Source organism: Brachycentrus maculatus, unplaced genomic scaffold (assembly GCF_059751285.1).
Source record: "Brachycentrus maculatus isolate JH-2025_06_01 unplaced genomic scaffold, ASM5975128v1 h1tg000139l, whole genome shotgun sequence".
NCBI classification, from domain to species: domain Eukaryota; kingdom Metazoa; phylum Arthropoda; class Insecta; order Trichoptera; family Brachycentridae; genus Brachycentrus; species Brachycentrus maculatus.
The window spans coordinates 18,015-34,056 of record NW_028280892.1 but is presented as its reverse complement, the minus strand read 5'-3'; the positions used below and the strand labels follow the sequence as shown (position 1 = coordinate 34,056).

The 16,042-nt window shown below is 31.4% G+C and overlaps 1 protein-coding gene across 1 annotated transcript; it reads right to left on the bottom strand.

Moving 5' to 3' along the window:
• Positions 1 to 261: 261 nt before the first annotated feature.
• LOC148309070 (zinc metalloproteinase nas-4-like) lies at positions 262 to 13,248 on the bottom strand. The gene is made up of 7 exons (XM_088260575.1): positions 13,220 to 13,248; positions 10,885 to 11,025; positions 8,767 to 8,961; positions 7,414 to 7,523; positions 4,096 to 4,285; positions 2,409 to 2,545; positions 262 to 765 (listed from the first exon to the last, which is right to left on the bottom strand). Exons 2-7 carry the CDS (start codon positions 11,015 to 11,017, stop codon positions 685 to 687), a joined length of 846 nt encoding a protein of 281 aa, XP_088116701.1. The 5' UTR covers positions 11,018 to 11,025; positions 13,220 to 13,248; the 3' UTR covers positions 262 to 684.
• Between the last annotated feature and the right edge of the window lie 2,794 nt (positions 13,249 to 16,042).

Below are 16,042 nucleotides of genomic sequence, written 5' to 3'. Positions count from 1 at the left end.
ATGCGAGAGCTGATGTCAAGAAGCAAGCCATCCGCCATGAGAAATGTTCAGTATTGTGTGAGATACTGTTACTTTCAACAGATGGAGCTGCCATTCCAGTTAAAATTGTTTTTGAAACAAAACATATTTCCCTCTGTCACAGGTTTATGCGTATTCGATTGCTATGTGTTAAAATTTCAAAGCAGTCTTTGGGAGATAATAAATTTATCTTATATAAGGAGCATAAATTTGGGAGATGTGAGATTTTGAACAAACGAAAACTGTCATTTTTATTGATATTTATTCACAATACAGGTCATCCACCACTTAAAAAATTAATATAATTTTATAACAACAATTTAGCCTTCACCTCTACAAAAGACAAAAATTATTTAAAAAATAAATTGAATACAAGCAAAAATATATAATTTATTTTTGAAGCACTAACTTTGTAATTTTCCATTTTATAATCAAGACGTAATTTAGTTTTAAAATCACTATAAATATTTCATTATAACTTAATTATAATATCTACCGGTTTCGAAGCTAACCGCTTCTTTATCGTGAGTGATTAATACTAAAACATTATCTACTTAACAATATTCAAAATATTTATTTTATAATTGTATTTTTTTCCACAAGTGTTGTTTTTTTTCAAGATTTTTAATGATATAATATTTTTGTATGGATGTCAACATTTTTATGTCAACAGTTGTATAATTTGTTGAGTATTCTGACGTCTGATGTGCTCATTCCATCTCGTTGGCCAATCGTCAAAGAGGTAGTCTGAAAAAGATAAAGTATGAGTAAAGAATGTAGAAGAATCTGAAAAAACTCCTCACAACGTCCCCGATTTATACTTGTATCTTTTTCCTTGCTTCATCTCAACTTATCGCTTTTGTAGACTGTTAAGGTCAGTTCTCCTCATCCTCAGGTTGTAGGTCCATTTATCATATACAACGTCACCTAGGTCATGCCTTCGAATCATGTTATTTTATGTATTATCCATGAATTTTTTGGTCTTACTCTGGATATCTTTGAAGAATATCCATAACTATCGCCTGGTTTACAATATGAACAGGTTTTCTACGTTCTATGTGCCCAAACTATCTCAATTGCCTTTCTTCTACCTTATTATTGATGTCAGTTACACCCAGGCTTCCACGAATGTGTGAACTCTTTATTTTGCCTCTAAGAGACACTCCAGCTGACCATATAAGCATTCGCATTTCAACGTTTTCTAGTTGCCTAAAGTAGGTGTTTTACATCGTCCAGCATTCGGAACCATAGAGCTGAGCGGGTCTGATAGTTCAGTAAAATGAGAGTGCTCTTCTGCAATGAAGATCTTCGAATTAAACTTCTACAGAAACTCATAAAATACTATGTGTAGTCCAATTTGCTATATAGCTCTGAGACCTGGACCCTAAAGGTAAATCGGGTTGAAGGTTTTGAAATATGGCTTGACTGCAGAATGCTTTATATTCTCTGGGTGGATAGGGTCACAAATGATGAAGTCGTTAGCTTGAATTTTACCGGAGTGATTCGGGTTAGTTTTCTTAAAGTTGGTAATGTGTTCAGCACTTAATGTTAGTTCTTTTCCCCGCGATTCTTTCTTTGCGAACTTCCCGAGAACTAATTGAACTCCACAATATTATTCAACCGCCATTTCGTTTTTTTCCTTCTTTTTTCGCCATTTTCATTTTTACGCCCCGAAGGCGCGAACGGTGTGATAATACATTATTTTTCTTCAAACCCATATCCACACTCGATGGTGCATAGGGCACTGCATCATATAAACTCAGTGTTATCTTGATTGTTAACTTATGAAGGAAAAGTGATTAACCCTGCAAGAAGAGCTGGATCACACAGAGAACTCTTGTATCAATGTTGGGAAGATTTTATATCTGGTCATGTATTTCGTGTAGAGAAATAATAATAATAATAATAAAACCCTTATCCGCACCCCAATGGTGCATAGGGCACTGCGTCATATAAACGCAGTGTTATCTTGATCGTTTATACATGAAGGAAAGGTGATCAGCCCTTCGCTTCAGGTACCAGTCCAGGGTAATATTGAATAAATATGACAGTGAAAAAATCACTTATATTTATTTTACCCCCTTTGGGAATCGAACCCGGGACCTCCAGAACGGTAGCCGAGCGTGCTGACCATTACACTACGGAGTAGAGAAATACTAGAATCAAAATATCATCATGATGGGAAAGATAGAAGGACTGTGAGGAGCTTGCAGAAAACAGACTTGGAGACTTTGCAACATCCGCGACTGGACCGGGATAAGAGAAGTGGAAGAGTTGTTCCAGCTGGCGCAGGACCGTGAAGCCTTTGCCAGAGTGATCACCAACGCTAGAGAGACCTGACAAGGCACATAAAGAAGAAGAAATACGAAGAAAATTTAAAAACATATTACCTGCAATGGCACGATGGTCTTGTTTCCATCGATACTAAATGCATATGGAGAGTAGTGCATCACACTGCCATAGTCGTAAGGGACATCGAAGAGGGTCACCTGGGCTGATGTATACTTGTTGAAATTGTTTTCCACACCTTTAATAAAAAAAATCGTGAATCAAATCCTTTGGCTATGAAAATATCAGCCCTAGCGAGAAATACCGGATTCCTCGGATCTGATGTCATGATTTATAAAATTATCAAGTACATTTTGGACAGTATGTTAGGGATTTCTTCAGGGCTGTGCTAAAAATAAGTTTTACATCGATATTAAGAATTAAATGATCATTTTTATCTTACAATTATTTGTAATATAATATAAATTTTAGTTACAAAAATACAAGATGGCGCAAAATTAATCAAATTTATAAAATAAAACAACTTTTAACCCGTTTTTATTGGTACAATTTTTCCAACCAGTTTCGACAAAAACCTTGTCATCATCAGGGTTTATGTACTAATTTTAAAACATTGAAATACTCAAAGTTAGTTAAAGTTAAATACCCTTCCCTTACTATGCTAAAAACTTCCACGCACTCCGTACACCATATGAAATTGTGATTTAAAAAAATGCGATTTAAAAAACGGAAAAAACTCCTAAATGATATCCAATAAAAAGTGGTTAATACAAAGTTGTTTTATTTCATAAAGTTTATAAAATGTACCACAAAGTATCTGCGAAAAACATTCAAGAAACAAAAATAATCACTCTATCGGAAGATTTTAAAATTTTTGCCAATGGCGTTGTACGCCAATTATATTTAACATTTGTTAATTTAATAGCTGCAGTATACAAATAAATTGATAAAACAGGCATAAATTTTGGGTATACAGGTAAACTGCAGCTGTTTAGATCACAAATCGCTCACTCCTTTCAAGAACGTCATAAATCAAAAATCGTCAATTTTCAGTTGTGCGTGTTTTTGAAATGCCCAGAAAATGTACTATATCCCAAAAAATAGGCATATTTTAAACTTAATATTTACCCGTTACAGGACAGAAAGTGTTGTTTATGTATTTTGAAGAAAATGTATTATTTAATTATTTAAAAAAAAAATACTAAATATTTTTCAAATGGAAAAAACACCTTCAGGTTTTACCTAAAAAGATCTGTTGCACTCTAAAAAGTTCAATAAGTGGCTTGATATTTATTTTTAATACATTGTATTATATTTTTAAACTTTAAAAACGTTCTCCTGAATAATCAAGTTTTTTGATTTATGACGTTCTTGAAAGGAATGAGCGAAATGTAAAATATGATTTAGATACGATGTCATTTGCAAAAACTACGACATCTTCCGATAGGGTGTTTAATTTGTGCCGCCCGTATGTTACTAATAAAAAAAATATCAGTAGGATGAATAATCCAGTATTACTTGTCCGCCTCCGTAGTGTAATGGTCAGCACACTCGGCTACCGTACTGGAGATCCCGGGTTCGATTCCCAGGGAGGGTCAAATAAATATAATTGATCTTTCTACTTTATATTTATTCAATATTACCTTGGACTGGTACCGGAAGCGGAGGGCTGATCACCTTCCCTTAATGTGTTAACGATCAAGATAACTCTGCGTTTATATGACGCAGTGCCCTATGCACCATTGGGGTGCGGTTAAGGGTTTGAATGAATTACTAAGTAATTGTTACCTGGCTTGATTTTGTTCCATACGATCGCCACATAGTCGTCCCGGCTCCATGTGCTCTGCATATGGTAATGCCCAAGAGCGTGCAATATCTCGTGGATGATGATGCCGTGAAGGAAGCATCCGTTCTCCAAGTTCAGAACCTGTGATCCTCCAGTCATGCCCACCATGGAATAACATCCGGAATCAGTGTTCTGAAACATTATTTATTTCACAAAATTTTTAGTGTCTCCAAATACTTGTTCACAAAATCTGGATTATCTCCAATAAGAGTTATTTTATTTATTGTTTAGGCATTAACTTTGTGGTAAGACATGTTACAATGATTAAAGAAAACACTTGTTTTTTTACCACTTGAGTTTTATTATAGACTACATGTTTCAAAAGTTAAACTTCCATCATTCAGGTCTGTATAATTAATAACATATAGTTATTATACAGACCTGAATGATGGAAGTTTATCTTCTGAAACATGTAGTCTGTAATAAAACTCAAGTGGTAAAAAACAAGTGTTTTCTTTAATCATTGAATTGAGTTTTATTTTTATTTACGACTAATTTCAAAAACGACAATTGTTTTCATCTTCTGGTACAAATTAAAACAATTCAAGTGGTTAGTTTAATTAAAATAATCATGTCATTCCACAAAGTTAATGCCGAATCAATAAAAAATCTCCAAATACTTGTTCACAAAATCTGGATTATCTCTAATAAGAGTTATTTTTATATAATTTTTTGACATCTCTACATAGATGAAGAAGATTATGAAAGTCTGGGCATTTACGGGGCTTACGACCGTCATAGGCTGGTTTAACCGGTTAACTGCCGGCAGGTACATGTATGGCGGTACCCAGCACGCCGCGAATTTTACGTCAAAAATAAAACCTTCTAAACATATTGTTATTAAAAGTGTATTAACGTTGATTTATAAAACTTGCCAAATAAATGAAGAGCGCGCCAGTCGTTCAGTCATTTATCCATAATTATAAAATTAATTGTTTATGGTGCAAGGTTGTCATAAAATTTGTCATAGAAAATATGAAAACAAAATTATATGTCAAAAGAAATTGTTTATGCTAGTTTAATATTAAAAGTACACACACACACTTTGATTTTAAAAATTTGAAAAATTAAAAATCATCAGAATCGACACTAAAATCACTGTCATCAGATTCGGCAGTGACGGCAACTCGGGGATTATTGGACAACCCTGAGCGCCATTAGTTGTTCCGACGACAAAGCTCTCTTTAATTTACGTTTAAAGTGGTAAAAACAAATTCTGTTTCAATTCTAAGTATGCAAAGATACTCTCAATAGATGTCACTATGCGTTCAATATATTTGTACATTTTAAATAATTGATTTTCTTTACTAAAAGCCCATTTAAAACGGCGCGTCTTAAGACGTAATTTTTGTATGAGCGGCGCTCCGTTCACAGAAAATTATGCGTCTTAAGACGCTCTTGGCAGTTAACCGGTTAAGTGATCACTTGACACACGTATAAAATTGGTATGGGCACATAGGATGTAGAGAACCTGAACATACTATACACAAACATGTATATGTTTTAAAAAATTGAGTAGTTGTGGTTGTCAATAATGGGTAGAATTGGTGAATGTTACACGTGTGTAAAGTGATCACTTGTCCGCCTCTTTAATGCAATGGTCAGCACGCTCGGCTACCATACTGGAGGTCCCGGGTTCGATTCCCAAGGGGGGTAAAATAAATATAAGTGATTTATTCACTGTAATATTTATTCAATACTACCATGGACTGGTACCTGAAGCGGAGGCTTGATCACCTTTCCTTCATGTGTAAACGATCAAGATAACACTGCGTTTATATGACACAGTGCCCTATGCATCATTGGGGTGCGGATAACGATTAAAAAAAAAAAACTGAACACTTAAAACTGAACCTATGACGGTCGTCATCCTTGTAAATTCCCAGACTTCCATATTCGTCTTCATCTTTGATGAGATGTCAAAAAATAATATTATTTATTTACAACATTTTCATTGTACAGATAAAAGGTATTTTTTTAAGGTTTATTTTTTAAGCTGGCAACATTGTTTCTACAGACTGTCAATTTGACAGTTGACAGTTGATTTGAAGTGAGTACATTCTGTATATTAAAAGCATTGATAACTTTATGGTATGGTAATAAAACACTCTCCTTATCATCCACTAAAATCAATTTGAAAATCAATTGTCCGCATCCGTAGTGTAATGGTCAGCACGCTCCGCTACCGTTCTGGAGGTCCCGGGTTCGATTCCCAGGGGGGGGGTCAAATAAATAAAAGTGATTTTTTCACTGTAATATTTATCCAATATTACCCTGGACTGGTACCTGAAGCGGAGGGCTGATCACCTTTCCTTCATGTGTAAACGATCAAGATAACACGGCGTTTATATGATGCAGTGCCCTATGCACCATTGGGGTGCGGATAAGGGTTTTTTATTATTATTAAATCAAATCGTAATAATTTTATTTCAATGAACTAATGATGGAATGATTTCCGAAATCTGTAATCACAAATGGTGTTTTCAAAGGTGTTTGAAAATAATGCGGAAGGCATCGAAACACGTGGCACAGTAGATTTAAAGAAATAATGGTATTAGTAAAGCTTAAATATAAAAATTATGTACTTATTCCTCTTCATATTGAGATGCCCCCCCCCCCGTAGACTGAATGCAGTCGAAATGCAATCTCTCAGAAGAATGTGCGACAAAACGATGTAAGATAGATGTGCGAATAGTGAAAAAAGGAAGGAATGCAAAGCTGAGATAAGCATTATCGATAAAATTAAGAAAGGTGTGTTGAGATGGTTTGGACATGTAGAACGAATGAGTGAGGATAGAACGGTAAAACAAATTTATGTTAGTGGGAAAAGAAGAAGAGGAAGACCGAGAAAAAACATGGCACAATCAGGTATGCCAAATACTTGAAAATGGTCAGGTTAGGAGTCGTAACAATCGGCGTGTATGTATGAGGAGATGCATGAACGTGGAAGAGGCGAAGAATGTTTGCAAGGACAGAGTGGTGTGGCGCTCTATTCTCTCTGCCTACCCCTGCGGGGAAGCGGCGTGATGGTTAGTTAGTTAGTTAGTTATATAGAGTTGTCAAAAAAAAACAATATTTATTTATTTTAAGTTTGAATCTGCATTTGAATGACATTTATTGTAATGTTTTAATACCTAAGACAAATGGATACAGATTTTTTTTAATACAAGTTTTACTTAGTAAATACCACTTTTTCTTAAAATCGTTTAATGTTCCCCCATTATGACTGATTTCAAAAAGGCATTAATGACAATACTTACAACAATATTAATGTAGTTGGCATGGAAGAAACATCTTGGACGGAATTTGATGCAAGAATTTGCACCAATATCATCAATGGCCGCTTTGATCATTGTTTTTTGGTCAGAACCTGCATAGTAAAATAATATTAAATATTTTATAAAAACATATACAAAATGTGGTAAAAACAAATTTGTTTTACTTTATTAAGTTTTTAAAATATTTTATTTATTGTTTCGGCATTAACTTTGTGGTAAGACATTTTACAATGATTAAAGAAAATACTTGTTTTTTACCGCTTGAGTTTTATTATAGACTACATGTTTCAGAAGTTAAACATCCATCATTCAGGTCTGTATAATAACTAAAATATAATATTGTTCTATAAATAAGGAGAGGGGAAAGTACTTTCCCCTCTCCTTATTTATAGAACAATTTCATATTTTATATTTTAGTTATTATACAGACCTGAATGATGGAATTTTTAACTTCTGAAACATGTAGTCTATAACAAAACTCATGTGGTAAAAAACAAGTGTTTTCTTTAATCATTGTAAGTTTATAAAATGTGTCACAAAGTATCGAAAAATATTCAAGAAATAAATATCAACCTGCAACTGTGTAAGTCCTTACATTGGCATGACTTAAACAAGAATTAGGGAACATATATTATAAATTTTTAACATCTCAACAAAGATGAAGAAGAAAATGGACGTCTGGGTTTTTACAGGGATTACGAACCTTCATGGAGTGGTTAAGTGTCACTTTACACACTTGTTACATTCACCAGTCTACCCGTAATTGACAACCACACTACTTAAATTCTTGGAAGTTCTGTATTTAAGAACCAATTTCAAAACGTTGTTATTGAATCACTAGAACTTCACTAGAGACATCTTTTGGTGAATCTATTTTCAAAAAATAATATGAAAAATAACTCCTATAATTGGAGATAATCCAGATTTGTGAAATTTTTTTTGGACACATTCAAAATGTTGTAAAAATATATTCAATTATACTCCTAGATATATGATCAATATGAGTATGTTTGAGATGAAACACAGTTCGTATGAGTTTACGACACCCATCTATGTATGTTGGATTGAGAAAGCTTTTATTAAACAGAGACCCTTTTCATAATATTTTTTGACATCTCATCAAAGATGAAGACGAATGTGGAAGTCTGGGCATTTACGGGGCTGACCACCGTCATAGGGTAGTTTAAGTGATCACTTTACGCACGTGTAACATTTACTAACTCTACCCATTAGTGACAACCACACTATTCAAATTCTTGGAAGTTCTATATATATAAACCAATTTAGAAACCTTGTTCTTGAATCACTAGAACTTCACTAGAGACATCTACTCACTGAAAGAGTTGGCAATCTTGTAGTATACAGTTTTGTCGGTCCAGAGTTTAGTAGTGTCCGTGATTGCGTTCCTCATGCCAGAGTAGTCGTCCACCAGACCCTGTATCTGGCCTTCGGTCAGGACTATATCTCCTTCCCATTTGCCGCTCCTCTCCCATACATTCTGTTTCTCGGCGAGCAATTCATTGTCCGGCTCTGAAAGTACATTGTTGGTCACTTTTATTTATGGTTCAATAACGTGTGTTGAGATGGTTTGGACATGTGAAACGAATGAGTAAGGAAAAATGGTAGCAAGAATACATATGGCCAATGTAGGTAAAAATAGAAACAAAGAAAAAGTGGGGTAAATTTGAAGGGTGAGGTCAAAAGTCGGAATAATTTACGGGTATGTATGAGGAGATGTATAAATAATAAATAATAATAAATTATACATACATAGAAACCATTTTTTTTAAAACGCAATTTTTCAATTACTAAAGGGTGACAAATATTTGAATTTACAAAAAGTTTATCTTCGAGATTCTTAAATGATTTTTCAGCTCCAAAATGTAAAACTTAACAATTTCAACAAAACTTCAAGTATTTGGGAATTAAATATTTCAATAAACTCCCTAAAGAAATTTAAAAAATTGAAGATATAAAAATTCATAAGAAAAATATAATACCCATTACATATAAATCTTGAAAACAAAAATACATAAAAAGACTATTATACCATATATTATATAAAACTCTAAACCTTGAGTGTAAGTCCCTCTCCAAGCACAAGAGCTCAGTTTCTTTTTTGGACAGGCACAGCGAATCTAAAACTATAAGTTTGCCATATGTATAAATGTTTAGAAATTGTATTATGTTGTATTTAAAAATGTAACTATATTAAAAAAAAAAATTCGATAATTAATACAACGCCATGAAAATGGAAGAGGCGAAAATTATTTGCAAAGATAGTGTGGTATGTCGTTCTAATCTCTATGTCCCTGTAGTGAAGCGGCGTTATGGTTTGTTAGTTTTTTTGGATATATAATATTTAAAAAAAAAACAGGCTAACTTCAGATATTTTTTTATTTTATTTTAATGTTTAAATAGCAGGTTTCAACATATTACAAGAAATGAAATACAGTGCAAAACATATTGTTTGAATGTTTTCTATCAATTAGTCTTTCATCAACAAACTTACAGAAACAAATAAGGGTGCAGGTTAAAAACATATATAAAGAATAGAAAATTATAAAATGCATAACAAGTAAATATCAAGCCCCTTATTGAATTTTTTACTGTGCAACAGATCTTTTATGTAAAACCTGAATGTTTTTTCTCCGTTTGAAAAATATTAAGTACTTATATTTAAAAAAATTAAACAATACCCTTTCTTCAAAATGCAAAAACATCACTTTCTGCCCTGTAGCAGGTAAATATTAAGTTAAAAATATGCCGCTTTTGCTGGGGTACAGTACACTTTCTGGGCATTCCGAAAACATGCACAACTGAAAATTGACGATTTTTGATATACGACGTTGTTGAAAGGAGGGAGCGATATGTGTATACATATGAATGTAATACATAATAATGTAGGGTTGTGGTTCCGTGGTTAGTGTCGCAGGCTCTTAAGTCAGAGTTTCTCGGTTCAAACCCACTCTACCACAACTTGATACCTTTTTCTAGTAATTAGCCGCTTAGGCTCACAGAAATAGTATGAAATTGAAATATTTGTGTAAATCATAAAAACAAAAATATTTTTCATTCATTTCAAAGAAATAAATATTTAAAATATTTTATACAAATTTAATTCGACCGACTCTATCAAACAAAAAAACTATTTTTAATTGCTGGTCACGCGTATACGCGTGATCCGGCTCGTCAGCCGATGGCCGATCACGGGTTACCGCGTAATAAATATTTATATTTTATAAAACCTGCTGAGATAATATTAAAACCAATGGCACACTTTACAAAGTTATATGAGTACAGTTAAAATTTAAAGAAAAACAGTAGTTTGGCTATCTCATGATATTCAGCTTTTCAGGTCGGCAATCAGCGTGTTAAACGAACTTTCGGGTTTAACAGACAATCAGTCCGTTATATCGAGGTTCTACTGTATTGTTAAGTAAAATATTTTACCCGTGTAGTGTCCATCCAAGGTTTCAAGCAAAAAGTTCCTGAAAGCCTCTGGATCCGAAGGTATATTGATCACAGCAGGATGCACCCAGGACATCCCGACCAGCAATAACCCAAAAATAAGTGAAGAAAACATCTTGAATCCTGAAAAAAATTATCAAACTTAAGGTCCATTATTATTTTTAATATGTTTCTTACATTAAAATCAAATTTTATTTATCTCATCAAAGATGAAGAAGAATATGGAAGTCTGGGCATTTGATATAACTATTCAAAATAATATTGTTAAATTCAAATGTGTCCTTTTTGTCTCCATAAACTCAAAATACCAATTTATAATATAAATAATACATTTTTCAAATACTTAAGGGTGACAATTATTTAAATTAAAAAAATATTATCATCGAAATTCTCTAACGATTTTTCTACTCCAAAATGCAACACCAAGCAATTTCAGCAAAACTATAAAAATAATTAAGAAAAAAATTAATGCATATTACATTTAAATCTTGAAAAAAAAATACAAAAAAAGACTATTATATCTTTTATTATATAACATTAAACTACGAGTGTAAGTCCCTCTCCAAGCACAAGAGCACAGTCTCTTTTATGGAGAGAAATATAAAAGTTTTCCATATGTATAAATGATTCAAATGTATTATGCTATAAATAAAAATGTATATATATTAAATAAATAAATAAATAAATAAATATAATGAATTGAACTATTTTAATCTTTGTTATTAAACTCAAATAATTCCTTAAACAATAATATTCCAAATAATGTCATATAATTCTAATAATTCATTAAAACATTAAAAATAATTATGGTAAATTCAAATATTGAATATGAAATTCAAATATTTAAATCATTGCTATTGAACACAATTTTTTATCAAACCATGCATTCAAAACAATGTTATTCAATTAGAACAATTGATTCAACTGTTTAAAACAATGTTTTTAGATTAATGTTTTTTAACGTTTTAAAATTATTTTTATTAAAAATATATTTAAGCATTTTTATAAATAAAAAGTAATGACCTATTACACTTAATTCGAATAATTAATTTCACTATTTTCAAAAAGTTCGTTTAATTGAAATAATGAATTTAAAACATTCTTAATTGACTCAAATAATTGATTAGACAATAATATTCAAAATAACGTTATTTTATTCTTATAATTCAATTAAATATTATAAATAAAATCTTTTAATTAAATTAAATATAAATGAATGATTGATGATGAGTTCAAATATTTTAAACAATGTTTTTAAATTCAAATAATTGGTTAAACTATTTAAAACAAAATTATTAAATTCGAATAATTCACTATTTTAAAAAATTTCGTTTAATTCAAATAATGAATTTAAAACATTCTTAATTGACTCAAATAATTGATTAGACAATAATATTCTGAATAACGTTATATTATTTTTATAATTAAATTAAATATTATAAATAAAATCTTATAATTAAATTAAATATATATGAATGATTGATGATGAGTTCAAATATTTTAAACAATGTTTTAAAATTCAAATAATTCATTTTACTAATTTTCAAAATTTTCGTTTAATTCAAATAATGTGTTTAAGACATTTTTATTAAACTCAAAGAATTGATTTAACAATAATATTCAAAACAATGTAATTAAATTCTAATAATTAAATTTAATATTTGAAATGTTGTAAAATTTATATGATGAATATAAAGTTCAAATATTTCAAACATTATTATTTTTTAACATCTCATCAAAGATGAAGAAGAATATGCAAGTCATTTACTATGCCCGAACTTCCATATTCTTCTTCATTGTGAAAAAATAATATGAAAATAAATCATGTAAATGGAGATAATTCAGATTTTGTGAACGAGTATTTGGACATACTCAAAATGTTGTATTTAAAACATTATAATTAAACTCATATAATTGAATGAAGTATCTAAAACGATGTTATTGAATTTGAATATTTTATTAAAATAATTTAAAAAGGTTACATTATTTAATACAAAATTATTATAATCGAATAATTTATGAAACCATTGAAACAAAGTAATAAAGTCTTTTTATTTTATTTTGGTATTAAAGTGGATTTTAATAAAAGTAATGTCTAATTATTGGAAATTTATTGAATTTGAATAATTTATAAAAGTATTTTAAACAATGTTTTAAAATTCAAATAAATGGTTTTATAATTTGAAACAAAATTATTAAATTCAAATAATTTAACAAAATATTGAAAACATATAATAGTTATAAAGTCTTTTATTTTATTTGGGTATTAAAGTGGATTTTAATAAAAGTAATGTCTAATTATTGGAAATTTACTCACTCTTTCTGCTGCAGAGAGTTCTATGATTTATGACCGTCAAAAATTTGCCTATTTATAATAGATTTGTTGTATTTTTGTCAATGCAACAGCGTCACGTGGATTAAACCCTTTCAGACCAATATTCAATAATAAAATCCTGAAAAAAAATCAAAAATTTCTCCAGAGCGTGTTGTAATAGAAATATTTGTTTATTTATTTTAACTTTATGTACAGAAAAAGAAATAAGAACATTAGCAGGCTTATTGCTAAAAAGCAATATTTTCCAACCAACCAAAAATAGACTAGTGATATTGATCCAAACATTTGATACCATATATAGCTATTTGAAATCAGAGGGTAGATAGTACTTGAACATTTAAAAAAACATAAATTACATGATAAAAATTAAATTTTGTTTTAAAATCACTAAAAATATTTTATTACAACTTAATATACATGATAATTAAGGTATAATAAAATATTTATAGTGATTTTAAAACAACGTTACATTTCAATTATAAAATGAAAAATCACGAAGTTAGTGCTTCAAATATAAATTATACATAAATTATAAATTGACATTTCAAAATCATTAATTACAAAATATGATAATAAGGAGGGCAAAGGAAAAAGGGAGTTAAGGGAAGGAGGTAGAGGGAAAAACTAAGGGAAGAGGTTTGATGTTAATGTCTGATACGTTTCTTAAAAGTTGTTAGAGAAGGTGTATTTTTTACAAGGAGAAGTAATTCATTCCATTGTCTGGCCGCTTGGACAGAAAATTTATTACTGAAGAATTATGATTTCCCATACCTGAAATCAGTTTTATAATGTAACTTTGTTTTAAAATCATTATAAATATTTAATTTTAACTTAATTATAATGTCTACCTGTTTCGAAGCTAAGCGCTTCTTTATCAAGACTGATTAATAGTATTAATGATAACATGAATTATCGATAAAATTGAGGAAGGTGCGTTACGAAAGATGGTTTTAAAAAGTGAGTGAGTGAGGAAAGAATGTCAAAAAAATTATAAGGCTAATGTATTTTATTCAATTCAATTTATTTATTTATAATTAACATACACATTACAAACTAAAAATCGTAAAAAAAACAATAATATTCTTGTTAAAAATGTAGAAGAATCCCACTTCGGAATACCCCTTCAGACACATGGAACAGATCAATATCCAGCGTGATGTTGTTCAGCATAGCGGTAGCTTTTCCTACAGGCATAACCATCGGCAGGTTGGTCCTGTATATAGAAATGGGAAACAATCTATGCCGACGCTGTCTTAGGTAACTATCGGGAACATACAGACCAATGCTCCGGATAATTTCAGGATTATCGATCATACCGCGCAACAATCGATAAAAATGCTTAATCAAATACACGTTCCTTCTAGTCTCTAAACTGTTGTAGCCAAGCATACCCTGGAGAAACTGGATCGCGTAGAGCCAAGGATAATAGCCTTCCTGTCACGTGTAGAGATACCTCAGAAACTTCTTATGGACTTTCTCTACCATAAGATAGTCGACGTCAGAGGGACCTGACATGACACGCACAGAAAAAGGACATTATGACAAATTTAAAAAGTTCAGTGTTTGCCTTATAGGGTAGACTGTAAGTGCTTGACTTTTCGTTTTAATAGGATTACTTTTGTTAAATTATTTACATAAATTACTATTGAAATTTTGAAAAAAAGGTACATAGTTTATCCTACATCTTATGCTTGTTTAAACGATATTTGTACGTCAATACTGAAAAAAAAAACATTTGGGTAGAATAACAATTTTTTGTATGTTCCACACACCTACATGTATATTGTTTGTCAAAGATAACAGGTCAGATTACAGGTTAAAAAAATTAATATATGAATGAGGAAAACTAAGCATGATAAATTATTTCAAGTACTTGGGTGTGGTTAGGACAGGTGCATGGATATAGAAGAGGCGAAGATTGTTTGCAAATACAGATTGATGTGGCGTTCCATTCTCTCTGCCTATCCCTCCGGGGAAGTGACCTGATGGCAAGAAACACAGCATCGTTAGCGTACAAAAGGCGACAGACAGTCAAATCGATCATGTTAACCCCAATATAGAGATGTTATCACAAGATGTCCCTCATTTAGTGTGAGTATGTCCAATTTTAGGAAAAGAAGGATTCCAATTGGAAACAGAATGTGTAAAAGAAGGTATTTAGTTGACTTCAATTGATGAGGCAATAGGACGTAAAGATCTATCGGATTTAGTGGTGTCTTATTTAGAAATTACTACTACTACTACTACCATCACGCCGTTTCTCCGCAGGGGTAGGCAGAGGGGATGGAACGCCACACTCTTCTGTCCTGACATACACTCCGCGCCTCCTTCATATCCATACATCTAGTCATACATGTCCTCCGATTACGCAGACTTTTGACACCGCCAGATTTGAGGTTCTGATTGATCTGATCGTGCCAAGTCTTTTTCGGTCGTCCACGTTCTGTTTTCCCTCTCACATTCGCCACATATATTTTCTTAGTCATTCTGTCGTTATCCATTCGCTCCACATGTTCATACCACCGCAAAGAACTCTTCCTAATCTTTTCAATTATTCCTCGTTCAGCCTTACATTCCTTTCTTATATCGTCGTTTTTAATTATGTCATACAATGATTTTCCACACATTCGTCTGAGGGAGCGCATTTAAACAGCGTTTTAGTTATTATACAGACCTGAATGATGGAAGTTTAACTTCTGAAACATGTAGTCTATAATAAAACTCAAGTGGTAAAAAACGAAGTGTTTTCTTTAATCATTGTAGCGTTCACTCTGCTTTCATCCTTCCTTTGCCAGTTCCATGTTT